General features: G+C 48.6%; 1 protein-coding gene across 1 annotated transcript; it reads right to left on the minus strand.

Moving 5' to 3' along the window:
* Positions 1–932: 932 nt before the first annotated feature.
* LOC147097510 (beta-1,3-galactosyl-O-glycosyl-glycoprotein beta-1,6-N-acetylglucosaminyltransferase 3-like) lies at positions 933–13537 on the minus strand. The gene is made up of 2 exons (XM_085972471.1): positions 12457–13537; positions 933–2420 (listed from the first exon to the last, which is right to left on the minus strand). The coding sequence occupies exons 1-2, from the start codon at positions 13237–13239 to the stop codon at positions 1890–1892; spliced, it is 1314 nt and encodes a 437-aa protein (XP_085828597.1). The 5' UTR covers positions 13240–13537; the 3' UTR covers positions 933–1889.
* Positions 13538–20148: the final 6611 nt, after the last annotated feature.

Genomic DNA, 20148 nt, shown 5'->3' on the forward strand with positions numbered 1-20148 from the left:
TTGGAACAGAGGAGGCTGAGGGGCGACCTAATGGAGGTGTATAATATTATGAGGGGCCTAGATAGTGGATAGGAAGGACCTATTTCCCTTAGCAGAGGGGTCGATAACTAGGGGGCATAGATTTAAAGTAATTGGTAGGTGATTTGGAAGGGATTTGAGCAGAATCTTTTTCCACCCAGAGGGTGGTCGGGGTCTGGAACTCATTGCCTGAAAGGATGGTTGAGGCAGAAACCCTCATCGCATTTAGAAGTACTTGGATGTGCACTTGAAGTGCCGTAACCTACAAGGCTACGGACCAAGAGCTGGAAAGTGGGATTAGGCTGGATAGCTCTTTGTCAGCCGGCACGGACAAGATGGGTCAAATGGCCTCCTTCCTCCTGCTGTAAATTTCTATGAGTACTTACAGCACAGAAACCGGCCATACAGCCCAATAGATCCATGCTGGTGGCTGTGCTCCACATGAATCTCCTCCCAACCTTCTTCATCTAACCTCATCAACATATCCTATTCTTTTTCTCCCTCATGTGTTTATCTAGATTCCCCTTAAATGCATCTGTGGTAGCAAGTTCCATATTCTAACCACAACACGGGCCAGGGGTTAAGCCTGGGACCTTCTGGTTTAATATGTCACTGGATGGTACATTTTCCCCAAGCTGTTGGGTGGGTTTATTTTCTGTAGGTTTTGATTTCCGTGTACCGATTTGTTATCTTGGTATGCTTCTCCAATCTCATTTGTGCACTCTTTTCCTTTTTGCAAAGGTGCATTTTTCTAACCTTTTTGTGTGAGATTTTCCCCAAATTACCTGGCAGCTTAGAGAGTAGCAGCACAGGGCGATCCCAGATAACTGCCAATGCTCCCTGTACTGTAGGGATATAGATGTTCCAGTGCTTTGTTAACCCAAACAGTAGCCAGCCAAAGAAAGTCACACTACTTTGTATATTAATCAAAGTTACCTTTAATGATTTAACATTACACTCATCTTTAAAACAGTTTACCCAAGCTTAAAGGCAGCACCCAGCAATGTACACAACCTTTAAACCCAAGGATCTCTGCATCAAGGCAGAAGAGTGGTCAGCTCCTTCATAGCTCTTGAAGTTTCTTCTTGTCCTTCCTCTGTAGGGGGTTTCTGGATGGATGAAATATTTCAGAGGTCATCTTCTGTCAGCCAATGGCATCATCAATCACAGAGGCTTGGACTACCATTCCTGGTGGTTGAAGGAGGCTAAACAACAACATCTTTTATTTATATAGTGCCTTTAACGTAGTAAAATGTCCCAAGGCGCTGCACAGGAGTATTTTAAGATGAAAAATTTGACACCGATCCACATAAGGATAAATTAGGGCAGGTAATCAAAAGCTTGGTCAAAGAGATAGGTTTTAAGGAGCATCTTAAAGGAGGAAAGAGAAGTAGCGAGGCGGACAGGTTTAGGCAGGGAATTCCAGAGCTTATGGCCTAGGCAACAGAAGGCACAGCCACCAAAGGTTGAGCGATTATAATCAGGGATCCTCAAGAGGGCAGAATTAGAGGAGCGCAGATATCTCAGGGGGGTGGGGGGGTGTTGTGGGGCTGGAGGAGATTACAGAGATAAGAAGGGGTGAGGCCATGGAGAGATTTGAAAACAAGGATGAGAATTTTGAAATCGAGGCATTTCTTAACTGGGAGCCAATGTAGGTCAGCGAGCACAGGGGTGATGGGCGAACGGGACTTAGTGCGAGTTAGGACACGGGCAGCCGAGTTTTGGATGACCTCAAGTTTACGTGGGGTGGAATGTGGGAGGCCAGCCAGGGGTGCGTTGGAATAGTCAAGTCTAGAGGTAACAAATGGAGATGTGCAACTATGTGAAGAGCAAATAAATATGGAAAAGTTAGGATGAAATAAAATATAATCCTACATCAATTCTTTTCCATAAATTGTTTTAAATCTCAGATATTCCTCCAAACACTGAAGGACTGTGTTATCTACTTCAGGATTAAATTTGTTGGCAAAGAGATGGTGTTGTTGCAGGATCCAGTGAAGGTCACCAGAACCATAGATGCACACTGCACGATGGTGAGCTCCTGTACACTTGGGATAGGGTGCATCTTTGTATATATCCCCCTCCATGTAGGACCACTTCACCAGGCGGGCAATGGCTGCCATATCCGACATCTGATACTTGTCATTGGGGGGGTCGGAGCCTGGGACTGTAGGAATTCGCTGCAGAGTAGCCCAAACATGTTCATCAGGACTATAGGTATCTTCTGCCCACTTTAGAAATTTCTGGATTTCAGGACTCTCAAACAAATGGTTTACTAATTCCCTTGCAGCCACGAAGTAAGCATTCCCAGTGAACATGGGAGTACTTATTGGAGGCGAGCTCTTCTTCTCCTTAGTTCTGCTTATTTGGTTTTTAACTTCATGATGAAAAAGCCACCGTTCCTGTAATTTAAGAAAAGGACACGCTAGCAGAGATCAGAATGTGGTGATTACTGCAGAAAGGCCATTAAACCAATAAATAGATGGAATAATAACCTAAAGATTTTTTAAAAAGGGGAAAAAAAATTCAAAATGGAACTAAAAATCAGAAGAGATGTAAAACAGGCTGCCCATTTGCGATCACCCATTTTACACAATCGCACAATGTCAAAATATGAACTTACAAACAATGACGGACAGGTAAAGACCCTCTGGTCCATCCAGCCTATCCCACATAATTGCGATACCTTGTGTATCACAATATATACACTCTCCACCCCACCTGAAACCTGGGAGGTGCAAAATTTTTTTTTTTTTTTTTTAAACCCAGGCCAATTTGGGGGAATAAAATCTGGGAAATTCCTCTCCAACCCATTTAGGCGATCAAAACTAGTCCAGGAGATCACTGTGGCCCTGAATTCCCTGCAATACCTACCTTCTGTAAGAGGTGATCTCCGTCCCAGCCAGAAACAGGTCCAGCTCTCGCTTGAAGGAATTCAGCAAATCAGTATCATCGCACGAGGCGGTAGCCTGTTCCAGAGCTCCACTATTCTCTGGGAAAAGAACCACCTCCTGACATCAAACCTAGATCTGGCCTTACACAACTTCAACTTGTGACCCCTGGTCCTCCCTAACCTGTTTAATGGAAACAAACTGTCAACTGGAACAGAATCTATTCCCTTCATTATCTTATAAACCTCAATCAGATCACCCCTCAGTTACATTTCTCTAAAGTGTAGAGTCCCAACTCTTTTAGCCTATCTTGATAACGAAGATCCTTTATGCTGGGAAGTAGTCCAATGGCCTTCCTCTGCACCATTTCCAAAACCTCAATATCACCCACCATGTGAGGAGACTAAAACTGGTCACAGTATTCCAAGTGCAGCCTGACCAAGGTTTTGTACAAGGACAAACTAGTATGCCTCATCGTGTACTCAGTTGTCATATGGATACACCCCAACGCCCTATTTGCTCTAGCTATCGCTTCACGAAATTGCTCACGTACCTTATTTTTTATTCGTTTATGGGATCAGGGCATCGCTGGCAATGCCAGCTTTTATTGCCCATCCTTAGTTGCCCTTGAGAAGGTGGTGGTGAGCCGCCTTCTTGAACCGCTGCAGTCGTGTGGTGATGGTACTCCCACAGTGCTGTTAGAGAGGGAGTTCCAGGATTTTGACCCAGCGACGATGAAGGATCAGCGATATACTTCTAAGTCAGGATGGTGTGTGACTTGGAGGGGAACTTGGAGATGGTGGTGTTCCCATGCGCCTGCTGCCCTTGTCCTTCTAGGTGGAAGAGGTCGCGGGTTTGGAAGGTGCTGCCGAAGAAGCCTTGGCGAGTTGCTGCAGTGCATCTTGTAGATGGTACACACTGCAGCCACGGTACGCCGGTGGTGGAGGGAGTGAATGTTTAAGGTGGTGGATGGGGTGCCAATCAAGTGGGCTGTTTTGTCCTGAATGGTGTCAAGCTTCTTGAGTATTGTTAGAGCTGCACTCATCCAGGCAAGTGGAGAGTATTCCATCACACTCCTTACTTGTGCCTTGTAGATGGTAGAAAGGCTTTGGGGAGTCAGGAGGTAAGACACTCGCCGCAGAATACCTAGCCTCTGACCTGCTCTTGTTGCCACAGTATTTGTGTGGCTGGTCCAGTTACGTTTCTGGTTAATGGTGATCCCCAGGATGTTGATAATGGGGGATTCAGTGATGGTAATGCCATTGAATGTCAAGGGGAGGTGGTTAGACTCTCGCTTGTTGGAGATAGTCATTGCCTAGCACCTCTGTGGCATGAATGTTACCTGCCACTTATCAGCCCAAGCCTGAACGTCGTCCAGGTCTTGTTGCATGCGGGCATGGACTGCTTCATTATCTGTGGAGTTGCGAATGGCGCTGAACACTGTGCCGTCATTTCTGACCTTATGTTGGAGGGAAGGTCATTGATGAAGCAGCTGAAGATGGTTGGGCCTAGGACACTGCCCTGAGGAACTCCTGCAGCAATGTCCTGGGGCTGTGATGATTGACCTTCAATCACCACAACCATTTTCCTTTGTGCTAGGTATGACTCCAGCCAGTGGAGCGTTTTCCCCCTAATTCCCATTGACTTCAGTTTTACTAGGGCTCCTTGATGCCAGACTCAGTCAAATGCTGCCTTGATGTCAAGGGCAGTCACTCTCACCTCACCTCTGGAATTCAGCTCCTTTGTCCATGTTTGGACCAAGGCTGTAATGAGGTCGGGAGCCGAGTGATCTTGGCGGAATCCAAACTGGGCATCAGTGAGCAGGTTATTGTTGAGTAAATGCCGCTTGATAGCGCTGTCGACACCTTCCATCACTTTGCTGATGATTGAGAGTAGACTGATGGGGTGGTAATTGGCCGGGTTTGATTTGTCCTGCTTTTTGTGGACAGGACATACCTGGGCAGTTTTCTACATTGTCGGATAGATGCCAGTGTTGTAGCTGAACTGGAACAGCTTTAAAGACGTATGCACTAGAATGGCCAAATCTCTTTCTATCTCCACCTTATTTAATGCTTTTCCATGAAGGGTTTATGAATGTTGAGCATTTGCCCTGCTCACATGCATAACACTGCATGTATCCAAGTTATACATCACTTGCCAGTCATGAGCCTAATCTCCCAACAAATTAAGATCCGCCTGAAGCAGACAAGCATCGTCTACAGTCCTAATACTTGCATTGATCTTCGTATCATCAGTAAGTTTGCAGATCGTGCCCCCAACACCTACATCCAGATCATTAATAAAAATAGTAAAGATTAACAGTCCCAACACCAATCCCTGCGGGACACCACTGGTGACTGGTCTCCAAACAGGTCCAAATCCATCTAAAACTACTTTTTGCCTCCGTCCTGCCAGCCAGTTCTGAATCCAGCCCAATATATGACCACTAATACCAGAGGCTTCAATCTTAGAGAGAAGCCTCTTGTGCGGTACCTTATCAAAAGCTTTTTGGAAGTCTAAGTAGACAATGTCTACTGGACTTCCCCCATCCACCAACTTTGTAACATCCTAAAAAAATACAATTAGATTTGTAAGCCATGACCTTTTTATGAAGCCATTTTGGGTGTCACTAATATGTCCCTCTCTATCCAAGTATTCATATATTGCATCCCTAATGATTCCCTCAAGCATCTTACCTATTACTGATGTTAAACTAATGGGCCTATAGTTACCCAGGTCTGTCTTGTCACCTTTTTTAAAGATGGGGACTACGTTAGCCTCCTTCCAGTCTATTCCAGAGTGCAGTGAGCTATTAAAAATACAGGCTCGGGGCTCATACAGCAGATGACCCATCTCCCCGAGGACCCTCGGATGGAGATCATCTGGCCCGGCTGCTCTATCTCTTTTCAAGTTCTTAATTCTTTGTAAAACAATATGTTCATCTATGTTAATATTACTAGTTTTGTTAGTAACATTATTAAATTCTAATAGTTGAGCATCATCTTCAAGGATGAAGACCGATGCAAAGTACTTATTTAATATTTCCACCATACCCAGTGAATCCTTTCTAACCTGCCCTTGAACATCCTTCAGTGGCCCAATACTGTTGTATCCGTGTATTAATGGAGACACGGAATGCAGGAGTTGGTTTAACAGGTGTTTACTGAACAAAGTCTGGAGGTGAACTAAAAGATACAAGACACTATACAGGCTTATATACCCGAGTGGTCACTACCGGTATTACAGTACACAGGGGCTCTTAAAAGGTACATACACTACAAATACAGTCTTTGATAGCTCTCCGACTCTTCACATAATTTAAAAGCTTTTCCCATTACTTTCACAGTTGTCTACAATCCTTTTTCTCACCAGCCTTTTTGCTGATCTGATAGCAACCTTTGTTTTCTTTAGTTGTTCCTTGTACTCAACTGTTTATATAAATGCCTTTCATTTATATAAACATTTCTGTTAACATCTCAGTTGTCTTTGTGTATATATAATATATATATAAATAAAATAGTCAGCCACCTTTGCTTTTTCTTACCACACTTTGTTCTTTTGACTTTGGGTACATATTTGTTTTCCACATTTTATAATCTTGTTCTTAAAAACTTTCCACTTGCATTCTACGTCAGTCTCATCACACAGCAGGGTTAGCCAATTTACCCGTTCCAAATCATCTGCCATTTTAGTGAAATTTGTTCTTCTGAAATCTGGTACAAGTTGCATATTCTCAGTACCTTTAGCTCTACCAGCCAATTGAAACTGTATAATGTTGTGGTCACTGTTGGCAATGTTCCCCCACATAGAGGCTCAAAATCTACCCCTTGTCTGAGCCACAATTCCCCTCATTTAAACTTTGGGAAGAGTGAACCCATCCTCATTGGCCCCTGCCACAAACTCCATACTCTTGGCTCCAATTCTATCCCCCTCCCCAACTATTGTCTGAGGCTGAACCATACTGTTCACAATCTTGGCATTCTATTTGACCCCAAGCTGAACTTCTGACACCACATACCATCATAAAGGCGGTCTCCATAAAATTACCCGTCTTCACCCCCACCTCAGCTCATCTGCTTATGAAACCCTCATCCATGAAGTTGTCACCTCTCAACTTGACTTTCCACTGCTTCCCTGGTCAGCCTCCCATCTTCAACCCTCCATAAAGTTCAGCTTATCCAAAACTCTGCTGTTTGTGTCCTATCCCACACCAAGTCCCTTTCACCCATTACCCCTGTCCTCACTGAATTACATTGGCTCCTGGCCCCCCAATGCCTCGATTTTAAAATTGTAATGTGATGAAATATTCCATTCATCACTGCCTGTGACTGTGGTTGGTTTCAGGTTTCCCCTCACCATTGTATTGCCTGTGACTGTGGTTGGTTTCAGGTTTCTCCTCAGTATTGTATATTGGAATGTATGGAATGTGTTGTGTGTAGGGCTCCGCCCATACCTGGCCTCATATCCAGTACTGCAGAGCTCCAGATGGAAGATACCTCTCTCCACTGCGTGTTATCTTCTAAGTTAATAAAAGCCTTGTTTTGTTTCGCTAACATCGAGTCTCGGGATTATTGAGGCACATCAATTTTATTAACTTATTTTTCAACACGATGGATCAACTCCTGAAACCTGAACGTTTGGATTTGGATCAGCATGCTCCGGACGCATCAGCACGCTTCGGACACTGGTTTATGTGTATGGAATTCTTCCTGGACAATTCCGCAGCCGTCAAAGATGCTACGGACGCTGCGAGTATGAAACTCGGAATTCTGCGGAATTGGGTAAGCCACCGGGTTTACCCCCTCATCCAAGACGCCGACACGTACCTGGCCGCCTGCGACATCTTAAAGGCGCATTACCAGCAGCCTACGAATGAGGTGTATGCTAGGCATCTGCTCGCCACTCGCGCACAGCGACCTGGGGAATCGGTGGAGGAGTTCCTAGGCACCCTGAAAATGCTTGGCAAAGACTGCAAGTGCCGAGATGTAAAAGCCGCAGTGTACACCGACGAGCTTGTTCGCGATGCCTTTATCACAGGCCTCAGCTCCACTTACATCCGGCAAAGACTGCTGGAAAAAACGGGATTGGACCTGAAACAGGCTGCGGACACCGCGCGATCCCTGGATGTGGCCCAGAGAAACTCGGACGCCTACTCTTCAGCCCGCGCCGTCCACACCGCCACGTGTGCACCAAGGGCGCCGCCATCTTGGAAGGCATCTTCCCCGCCCGGCAGCCCGACACCGTCGGGGCCCCGCTCTCCCCCCAGAAGCCCTACGACAGCCGCGATGCGTCGGGGACCCAACTGCTACTTCTGCGGGCAGCCAAAGCACACCAGAAACCTGTGCCCGGCGAAAGGCACCACCTGCTTTAAGTGCGGTAAGAAGGGGCACTTCGGGAAGGTGTGCAGAGGGAACCCCGCCGGAAAACCAAAACCCGCCACCGCCGCGTGTGCGCCGTGGGAGCGGCCATCTTGGACGCCATCTTGCCCGACCTCGTGGGGTCCGCCATCTTGTGAGCAGACAGCGTGGACGCCATCTTGTCTCGATCAGGGCCCTACAGTGGCATCGGTCACAGTGGACCAGACCAGGCCCCACCCGCTATCCAAATCAATGGTGGACATCGAGGTAAACGGGTGCCGGGTTAAATGTTTAATTGACAGTGGAAGCACGGAGAGTTTTATCCACCCTGAACTGGCACAACAACTCTCCCTAACGGTGGTCCCTACTCGGGGTACCAGCTCTATGGCTGATAAAACCCAGACATCGACCATTCTGGGTTACTGCACGGTACAATTGTCCGTTAACGGGACGGTATACGATAATTTTAAAGTATTAATCATGAAGAATCTATGCGCGAGCGTGATCATGGGCCTGGATTTCCAGTGCAACCACCAAAGCATCACGCTCAAGTACGGTGGGTCCCAGCCGCCCCTCACAGTGTGCGGCCTGGCTACCCTGAAGGTAAAGCCGCCTTCGCTATTCGCGAACCTTACCCCTAACTGCCGGCCAATAGCGACCAAAAGCAGGAGGTACAGCTGGGAGGACAGGCGGTTTATCGCGACCGAGGTAGACAGGCTCCTGAAAGAGCGCATTATTGAATGCAGCAATAGCCCGTGGCGCGCCCAAGTGGTGGTGGTAAGGGGTTGCGAGAAGAAACGGATGGTGATCGACTATAGCCAAACGATCAAGAGGTACACCCAACTAGACGCCTACCCGCTACCCCGCATATCAGAAATGGTGAACCAAATCGCCCAATACCGGGTGTTCTCCACCATCGACCTCAAGTCAGCGTACCACCAGCTCCCTATCAGACCAGAGGACCGCCCGTACACCGCCTTCGAGGCGAACGGACGCCTCTACCAATTCCTCAGAGTCCCCTTTGGGGTGACGAATGGGGTCTCGGTCTTCCAGAGGGAGATGGATCGCATGGTCGATGACCACCACTTGCAGGCAACCTTCCCCTACCTCGACAACGTCACCATCTGCGGTCACAACCAGCAGGATCACGACTCGAACCTCGAGAGGTTCCTGAAAACCGCACAAAAACTCAACCTCACCTACAACGAGGACAAGTGCGTTTTCAACACCACGCGCCTCTGCATACTAGGCAGCGTGGAGAATGGGGAAATCGGACCAGACCCCGACCGATTGCGCCCCCTACGGGAGCTGCCCCTGCCCAACACTCCCAAAGCCCTGAAAAGGTGCCTGGGGTTATTTTCTTATTATTCCCAATGGGTCCCCAACTACTCCGACAAAGCCCGCCCCCTCTTGAAAGCATCCTCTTTTCCGCTCTCTGCTGAGGCCCACGCCGCCTTCAAAAGCATTAAGCAGGATATTGAGCGGGCCACGCTACAGGCAGTGGACGAGAACACTCCATTTCAAGTGGAAAGTGATGCGTCTGACTTTGCCTTGGCGGCCACCCTCAACCAGGCGGGGCGGCCCGTAGCTTTCTTCTCGAGGACCCTCCAAGGGCCCGAGATCAGACACTCCTCCGTGGAAAAGGAGGCCCAAGCCATCGTGGAGGCAGTGCGCCACTGGCGCCACTACCTAGCCGGCAAACGCTTCACCCTACTTACCGACCAGCGGTCGGTAGCGTTTATGTTCAATAATAAACAGAGGGGGAAGATCAAAAATGATAAGATTCTTAGGTGGCGGATCGAGCTCTCCACCTTCGAGTATGACATCATTTACCGGCCAGGGGCCCTTAACGAATCCCCAGATGCCCTCTCACGAGGGATGTGTGCCAGCGCCACCGGGGATCGGCTACAGACCCTCCACAACGACCTCTGCCACCCAGGGGTCACGCGGCTGTTCCACTTCATAAAGTCCCGCAACTTACCCTACTCGATTGAGGAAGTTCGGTCTCTGAGTGCAAGCCTCGGTTCTACCACCCTGATAGAGCCCACTTAATCAAAGCTACACGGCCCTTTGAGCGGCTCAGCTTAGATTTCAAGGGCCCCCTCCCGTCCGTCGACCGCAATGTTTACTTCCTGAACATTGTGGACGAATACTCCCGGTTCCCATTCGCCTTCCCCTGCCCAGACATGACCAGCGCCACGGTCATTAAATGCCTCAACAGCCTGTTCTGCCTGTTTGGTATGCCGAGCTACATCCACACGGATAGGGGGGCGTCCTTCATGAGTGAAGAGCTACGCCAGTACATGCTGTCCAGGGGTATCGTCACGAGCCGTACCACCAGCTACAACCCCCGGGGTAACGGTCAAGTGGAGCGAGAGAACGGGACAGTATGGAAAGCAGTCACTCCAGCTCTAAGGACCAAGGGCCTCCCTATCTCCCGCTGGCAGGAAGTCCTCTCAGATGTGCTCCATTCGATACGGTCGCTATTGTGTACTGCCACCAATGCCACGCCTCATGAACGAATGTTTAGCTTTCCCCGGAAATCCACCTCAGGCGTATCCATGCCGTCATGGCTCTCCATCCCAGGTCCGGTATTCGTGCGAAGGCATGTGAGGGGCCATAAGACGGACCCTCTCGTGGAGCCAGTGCACCTACTCCACGCCAACCCCCAATACGCGTATGTCCGGCACGCCGACGGAAGGGAGGACACCGTGTCAATAAAAGACGTCGCCCCAGCCGGTAACGACAACAACCACGGCAATAGCAGCAACAACGACCACAGCAACTCTTACCCACCCACGACTCTTTCATCACCCCCAGAAGAACATCGACCAACGGCACCCCCACCAACTACCCCTTCAACAACCCTGGCGGCACCCCTGGCAGAGACCCAGGAGGCCACCGGGGACACCCAGCCGACACCCGCGACACCACAACAGCCACGTCGGTCGCAGAGGACTACCAAACCCCCGAACAGACTAAATCTATAGAAGGGGTGAATGTGATGAAATATTCCATTCATCACTGCCTGTGACTGTGGTTGGTTTCAGGTTTCCCCTCACCATTGTATTGTCTGTGACTGTGGTTGGTTTCAGGTTTCTCCTCAGTATTGTATATTGGAATGTATGGAATGTGTTGTGTGTAGGGCTCCGCCCATACCTGGCCTCTATGTAAGCCAGCTCAGTCTGGCCTCATATCCAGTACTGCAGAGCTCCAGATGGAAGATACCTCTCTCCACTGCGTGTTATCTTCTAAGTTAATAAAAGCCTTGTTTTGTTTCGCTAACATCGAGTCTCGGGATTATTGAGGCACATCATGTAAATTTTTGTGTTTTAATCTCTTCATGGCCTCACCCCTCCTTATCTTTGTAATCTCCTCCATCCCTACAACTACCATCCCCAACCCCCCGCAAAACTCTGCTAGAAATTCGTCTCGGGCGGTTGTGCAGTATTGGATCGACCGCCTGCTATACACAGCGCCTGATATTCAGCCTATTGACTGCAGTGGAACCGAATATCAGACACTGCGTATAATGGGCGGCCGATCCGATACCGCCGGTTTTCGCCACCGCTCGAGATGAATTTCTCGGAATATTCCTCTGATTCTGGCCTTTTGATTCTCTTGCTCTCTTCGCTTCATCGTTGGTGGCCGTGCCTTCAGCTGCCTAGAGCTCATGTTCTGGAATTCCCTCACTCCTCCTTCGAGGTTCTTCTTAAAACCCGCCTCTAACTAACCAAACTTTTGGTCAGCCCTCCTAATTTCTTCTTTTCTGCCTCAGCGTCCATTTAAAAAAATCTGATTTCGCCTCCAGGAGGCACCCCGGAATGTTTTTCTACATTAAAGATGCAAGCTGTTGTAATCTTAATTGGCAAGCACCCAAGCCTCCTTCTGTCTAATGGTTGCAGTCACAAGTTTAGGACATAGAGTGAACCCACGACAGAGCAGAGCATGTTGAGGCAGCAGCAACTGGCCCCAGACACTAGGCTGAAACCGCAAACTTTATCAAAGACACCAACACTGGACATGTTTGTATCCAATATGTTTCCAATCCTTTGGGGTTGAACCATGTGACCTTGCACTTTGCTTTACTAAAGGACACCCACTGGTTGATGTCAGTCACCCAATACGTCGGGCATCAGCGGTTTAACTTTGAGGGTACAGGAGGCCAATAGAAGAAATCGCCAACCCACCTTTTTGACAGCTGAGGGCAATTCGGACTCTATGCTGTTTTTCCCGTTCAGCACAATCAGGTTTCTGACAATCTCGGCGTTTGTTTTAATGGGGAAGTCCAGTCCGCACAGGTTAATGAAATACCTCCACTGGACCGGGCTCTGCAGCAGGTCCTCCATACAGTTCAGATCAGCCTGGACCCGGGACCACGACGCGTAGGTCACGTTCTCCAACTTGCTGGCAATGAAAACATTATGGAAACAAGCGGCGATAGCCCTGACAGCGAGATGGAAACTGGCGGCACTTTTCCTATCCACATGGATACAGTACACGTTCTGGGGGGTGTAAATGCTCCTCAGGAGTCTCTCAAACATTTCGATGTTCCCATGAATCACAATGGAATAGGCGACGGGGAAATGCCTCTCCTCCTTGCTGAGTGCGAAGGTTAGATACTTACGCCCCTCTATAAATGCAGCACAGTCCTTCGTAATTTTCAGATAATGATTTTCTGTCAAACGAGTTTTTTTACGTGACACATCAAGAGAGTTTAAAAGTGCTTCTTCAACGGCTGCCTGATCTCCTCTAATAATCTGGGGACAGATCGGCTGTTGAGCAGACAGGTGTAGGGTTGTGTAAAGCCGATCCAAGCACCGTCTGTTACTCGCATCTCCCGAGTTTTCCCAAATTCCCAGCATCGCATCCTCACAGGAATGAAAATTCCCACTAAATAGAAATACAAGTCCAGTTAGCGCAGTCAGAGCGCCCAAAACCAACCGGAGGCGGCAACTGACAATGTTTCTCATATCTTTATACAAGAAATTTCAAAGACCATTCTTTTCAAACCCTCGCCTGTCTCCTCTAAATAACTATATGCTCATATACTTCCCTATATACACACACCTACAGTTAATTAAACCACACCCCTGCTACACCGTCACTCTGCCTCTGAAACTAAGGTCTTCAATCGAAACAGAGGAAACTACAAGGGTATGAGGGACAAGTTGGCCATGGTAGATTGGGAGACTACACTAAAAAGGTATGAAGGTGGACATACAATGGCTAACATTCAAGGAAATAATGGCCCAGTAATTCGGGTCCCAACGTGTGAGTAAGCACCGTGTACTCACGCGTGGGCCCGATGGAAGTGCCGGTTTTCAGCATGCACAGTGTATGCGCGGAAAACCGCAGGGGTTCAGAGGTGGAACGCGTGCGCGCAGGAGTCTGCACGTGCGCTTTTTTTTTAAACAGGGTTGCCCGTGCGATAAGGCCTCCAGTTTTTACGCAAGAAAAAAGCAGACGTAAGTACTTAGTTTTAAAAGGTAAGTGGTCTATCAATTAAAGTTAGAATTTTTTTCCCCACAGGTTTATTATTTTTAAAGACTTTACAGTAAGGTTAGTGTATTTTTAGACCCGATTTGTTAAAAAATTATTTTTTTCAAAAATTTGAATAATTGTTTAATGGGATACTTGCCTTCATTAGCCGAGGCATAGAATATAAGAGCAGGGAGGTTATGATGGAGCTGTACAAAACGCTGGTGAGGCCACAGCTGGAGTACTGTGTGCAGTTCTGGTCGCCTCACTATAGGAAGGATGTGATTGCTTTGGAGAGGGTGCAGAGAAGATTCACCAGGATGTTACCTGGGATGGAGCAAAGAAGGCTGAGGGGGGACCTGATTGAGGTGTACAAAATGATGAGGGGCATAGATAGGGTAGATAAAGAGGAACTTTTCCCCTTAGTAGGGGGGTCAATAACAAGGGGGCATAGATTCAGGGTAAGGGGCAGGAGATTTAGAGGGGATTTGAGGAGGAACTTTTTCACCCAGAGGGTGGTTGGAATCTGGAACTCACTGCCTGAAAGGGTGGTAGAGGCAGGAACCCTCACAACATTCAAGAAGCATTTGGATGAGCACTTGAAATGCCATTGCATACAAGGCTATGGACCAAATGCTGGAAAATGGGATTAGACTGGACAGGGATGGATGGGCGGCAAGGAAATACAGAAGTTGTATTTATACGTTCTACAAGATGGTGGTCCACCGCTGTTGGGACGTGAATGGATCAGAAAAATACGTTTAGACTGGCACTCCATTCAGGCACTGACGGTGACCAGTAAAGAAAAAAATGATGATGACGTCATACCTGAACGATTAAAAGACATCTTGGCCAACGCCAAGGAAGTGTTTCAAGAGAAACTAGGAACCTTGAAAGGCATCACCGCCTCAATAAAAGTGGAAGATGCAGCAATTCCCAAGTTTTTTAAGGCAAGACCGGTGCCATACGCAATTCGTCCAGCAGTCGAGGCAGAGCTGGAGAATTTGGAAAAGGCAGGCGTATTATCTAAAATAGATTGGAGCGAGTGGGCAACACCCATCGTTCCAGTCATGAAGAAAGCATTGAAGAATGATAAATCTGAAGAACAGAGAAAAATTCGCATCTGTGGAGACTTCAAGGTGACTGTAAACCCGGTCCTTCACACGGTACAGTATCCTCTTCCGAGGATAGAAGATATTTTCGCCTCACTATCCGGAGGGAAACGTTTCACCAAAATTCACTTGGCACAGGCATATCTACAGATGGAGGTTGAAGAGGCCTCTAAAAAATATCTCACGATAAATACACACAAAGGTCTGTACCAGTACAATCGACTGGTTTTCGGAGTAGCATCCGCTCCAGCTATCTGGCAAAGAGCTATGGAGCAAGTCCTCCAAGGGATTCCGGGGACTCAATGCTACCTAGACGACATCCTTGTAACAGGAGAAAACGACAACGAGCACCTTGCCAATTTAGAGCAGGTGCTCACTTGGCTGAGAGAACGGGGCCTACGAGCAAATCGCCCCAAGTGCGAATTTTTCCGAAATCAAATATCATATTGTGGCCACATAATAAATAAGGAAGGGTTGCATAAGTCACCTGAAAAAATTGAGGCGGTCATAAAAGCCCCAGCACCTGAAAATGTTTCACAATTAAGGTCGTTCCTGAGATTAATAAATTACTATCATAAATTTTTACCGAACTTATCAACTCTTCTACACCCTCTTAATGAACTGCTACAAACAGGAGTAATTTGGAAATGGAACGAAGACTGCAAAAGTGCCTTCCATAAATGCAAAGACTTAATCACATCCAAAGAAGTTTTGGCTCATTACAACCCATCACTGCCAATCAAACTGGCGTGCGATGCATCCCCTTACGGCATAGGAGCAGTATTATCGCATAAATTCCCTGATGGCTCGGAACGGCCGATAGCTTTTGCGTCACGCTCATTGAACTCAGCTGAGCGTAACTATGCCCAAATCGACAGTGAAGCACTCAGCCTGGTATGGGGAGTAAAGAAATTCAACCATTACCTACACGGACAAAAATTTACCTTGTTGACTGACCATCAACCCCTCATCTCCATATTCAACCCTAAAAAGGGTGTTCCCATTATGACAGCGCAAAGGCTACAGAGGTGGTCCCTTTTTCTAGGGGCACACCAATACAACATAGAATACAAAGGGTCAAAACAGCATGGGAATGCTGACGGTTTATCGCGCCTACCGTTGCCAATGGTAGAAGAGGCACCTACAGTAGACCCAATGGAGATGTTCCACTCTACCATAGTGGAATGTCTACCAGTAACAAATTCTGCCATTGAAAGGGAAACGAGAAATGACCCGACTCTTTCACGGGTCTACGATTTAACAGTGAAGGGATGGCCAGCACATGGCGAACCACTGTTGCCAGCATTCTCGCAAAGAAGAGAACAGCTGTCAGTGTGCCGAGGAACCTTGATGTGTGGATCCAGAGTGGTGATTCCACCCAAACTCCAGGATAAAGTGCTAAAGGAGCTTCACGAGGGGCATCTGGGTGGAGTGAAAATGAAGAACCTAGCCAGGGCGTTTGTATGGTGGCCAGGTATCGATGGAGACATTGAAGAAATGACCAAGAGCTGCCTAGGATGCCAGAAGGTCCAAAACGCTCCACCACAAGCCCCTCTACATCCATGGGAGTGGCCCTCATCTCCCTGGCAAAGGGTACACATCGACTTTGCTGGTCCATTTATGGACTCAATGTTCTTAATCACGGTTGATGCACACTCCAAGTGGCCGGAGGTAATAAAGATGTCCTCCACCACCACGGAAAAAACCATCACAGTATTAAGGACCATATTTGCCAGGAATGGGCTGCCGGAACAGATCTGTTCTGATAATGGACCGCAATTTGTGTCCGAAGAATTCAGAAAGTTCTTAAACAATGGGGTTAAGCACTACACGTCCGCCCCATACCATCCCGCCACCAATGGATTGGCTGAAAGGTTTGTCCAGACCTTCAAGAAGGCCATAAAGGCCATGGGTAATGAAGACATAAAACTTCAGCACAAGGTGGATAACTTCTTATTCGCATACAGGAATGCAACACATATGGTTACCAACCAAACTCCCGCCATGATGTTCTTCAATAGAAACCTAAGATGCCGGCTGGATTTGGTCAAGCCCAACATCAGAAGGGACGTGGAGAACCGACAGTTTCAAGGCATGAATGAAAGGCCAACTAGAACCTTCCAGATAGGTCAACAAGTTTTGGCCTGGGACTACCGTACCGAGAAATGGCAGCCTGGAACTATCTGCACACGACTAGGGCCACTGATGTATACCGTGGACATCGGAGAAAGCATAATAAGGCGCCATGCTGACCAAATCATAAAGTCATCCAAAAAGGGACAACCTACACCACCACTCTATACATCTAACGATGAAGTAGAGATACCCATATCTACCTCCGATCCGGTGATACTGGAACCCGATGAACCCGACACTGGCATTCAAGCCGAATCAGCCTTGCCAGAAGAACCTACTACACCACCAGAAACTACTACACCCCCGAAGCGTTATCCGGACCGAGTCAGGAAGCCTCCTGAGAGACTGACTTATAATTAATTAACTACAGCAATGTATATTATTTTGCTTATAACATGTAATTAATAATTACTTAAAATATGATGTACTGGTTAGCTAAAAGGGGAGGAATTGTAGTGTATGTGCCTTTAAGAGCCCCAGGTGTGCTGTGGTGCCGGTGATTGCCACTCGGGCTATATAAGCCTGTGTATTGTGTATATCCGTTAGAACCCCCCCCCAGACTTTGCTTAGTAAATACCTATGAACCAACTCCTGTCTTCAGTGTCTTTATCAACACACGGACACTACACCTTCTGAAAATCCAAATACACCACATCTACTGGCTCCCCTTTGTCTACTCCACTAGTTACATCCTCAAAGAACTCCAATAGGTTTGTCAAACAGGATTTCCCTTTCATAAATCTATGTTGACTCTGCCCAATCTTACTATTAGTTTCTAAGTGCCCAGTTATTGCATCCTTTATAAAAGATTCCAGCATTTTCCCAACTACTGATGTGAGGCTAACAGGTCTGTAGTTCCCCATTTTCTCTGTCCCTCCTTTCTTAAATAGCAGGGTTACATTTGCTATCCTCCAATCTGCAGGAACCTTTCCAGAATCTATAGAATTTTGGAAGATGACAACCAATGCGTCCACTATTCCAATGGCCATCTCTTTCAAAACCCTAGGATGTAGGTCATCCGGTCCTTGGGATTTATTGACTTTTAGTCCCATTAATTTTGCTAGTACTTTTTTTTACTAATTAATAATTTCTTTAAGTTCCTCATTCTCATCACACCCTTGGTTTTCTCGTATTTCTGGGCGGTTTTTTGTGTCTTGTTCCGTGCAGACAGAAACAAAGTATTTAATTTCTCAGCCATTTCCTCATTCCCCATTATAAATTCTCCCGTCTCCCTCTGACTGTAAAGGACCTACATTTACCTTCGCCAGTCTTTTCCTTTTCACATACCTATTGAAGCTTTTACAATCCGTTTTTATATTTTCGTTAGTTTGTGCTCATATTCCATTTTCCCTTTCTTTATCAATTTCTTGGTCCCCCTTTGCTGATTTCTAAAAAGATCCCAATCCTCAGGCTGACCGCTTTTTCCGGCAACTTTATAAGCTTCCTCCTTTGACTTAATACTAGCTTGTTGTGGCTGCCGCGGAACACGAATGGAGGCCGACCCGATCTGAGGAACACATGGCTTTTATTACATTCTCTTGAGAGATGGCTGCCCCAGCTCCTCTCTCTGCTAAACCCGAAAACAGACTGAGGGCGACACCCGCGCTTTTGAGTACGCACTGAGGGCGACGCCCGCTCCTTTGTCATGCCTTAAAGGCAGCATGCTTCTTAAAGGCAAGGTGCCCGATTTATTGTCCACGGACGGAAAAGTGGATTGCGCCCGTTTAGGTGGCGATCCGCCACACAGCTCCCCCCAGAATCCGCTTAGGAGGTGTGGACGAGACGGTGCGGCGGTCTGATGGGCCGGCCGGAGCGGCTCTTGTAGGACGCCGGTGGACGTGGAACGGCCGGGCATGGAGCAGCCGGGTGTACTGACTTGAGGGCAGGTCGGCCGCGTGGCGGTGGACGAGCTACTGGGACCTGCTCACCGGGCTCCGAGTGTGCTGGCTTGAGTCGGTCAACCAACACTTTTTCAGTCCTGTCGCCCACTTGTAGGTCGAAAAATTTGTCCCCAGCCTGTAGCACTTTGTAGGACCCGTCGTACGGGGGTTGAAGGGGTCCGTGGTGGGCATCGTGCCGGACGAAAACGAACCGTGCGTGGTGCAGGCTTAGTGGGACGTGTGAGGTGGATTCGCCGTGCCGGGCAATGGGCACCGGGGCGAACTGTAGCGCCGGTGAGGCGAAGTCGTGGCGTTGCTGGTCAGCTGACCAGGGTGTCGTGGCGGTGGGCAGGAACTCGCCGGGTACGCGCAGCGGCTGGCCGTACACGAGCTCTGCTGCCGATGCGTGGAGGTCTTCTTTAACCGCGGAGCGCAGGCCGAGGAGGACCCACGGGAGTCGGTCGGTCCAGGCGCCGTCCTGGAGGCTGGCTCGAAGAGATGCCTTCAAGGATCTGTGGAACCGCTCACACAGTCCGTTGGCTTGGGGGTGGTACGCTGTGGTGCGGTGAATGGTCACCCCGAGATTGCGTGCGATGGCGGTCCAGAGTTCAGAGGTAAATTGCGGACCTCTGTCCGACGTCATGTCGGAGGGGACGCCGAACCGTGCGACCCAGGTGCTGACGAAGGCTCTGGCGATGTCGGCGGTGGTGGTAGAGGTCAGTGGAATTGCCTCGGGCCAGCGCGTGGTGCGGTCGACGATCGTCAGCAAGTGCGTGTGGCCTTGCGACGGCGGCAGGGGCCCGACGATGTCCACGTGGATGTGGTCGAATCTACGTGAAGGGACGGTGATCTCCTCGAGGGGTGCTTTCGTGTGTTGCTGCACCTTGGCCCATTGGCAGGCTAGGCAGGAGTTGGCCCAAGTACGCACATCCTTGCGAAGGCCGCGCCAGACAAAGCGGTTGGCTACCAATTTGATGGATGCGCGGGCGCCGGGGTGGGAGAGGTTGTGGAGAATCTCGAATACCCGGCGGCGTCAGGACGCTGGGACGACGGGCCGAGGTTGAGATAGGGATATGTCGCACTTGACCGTGACTGCGGTCGGGTCGCAGGCGACGTCGGCCAGGCGTAGCCCTGGTAGGTTGGTAGGTGCGGAGAGCAGATCAGGGTCCGTGAGCTGGTCTGCTGCGAGTTGAGCGTAGTCGACTGCCAGGTGTGCGGCGTGGATGGCGGGGCGGGAGAGGCAGTCGGTTACCACGTTGTCTCGGCCGGAGAC

Source organism: Somniosus microcephalus, chromosome 32 (genome assembly GCF_052327205.1).
Source record: "Somniosus microcephalus isolate GS21.2 chromosome 32, FLI_Smic_1.0, whole genome shotgun sequence".
Classification (NCBI taxonomy): domain Eukaryota; kingdom Metazoa; phylum Chordata; class Chondrichthyes; order Squaliformes; family Somniosidae; genus Somniosus; species Somniosus microcephalus.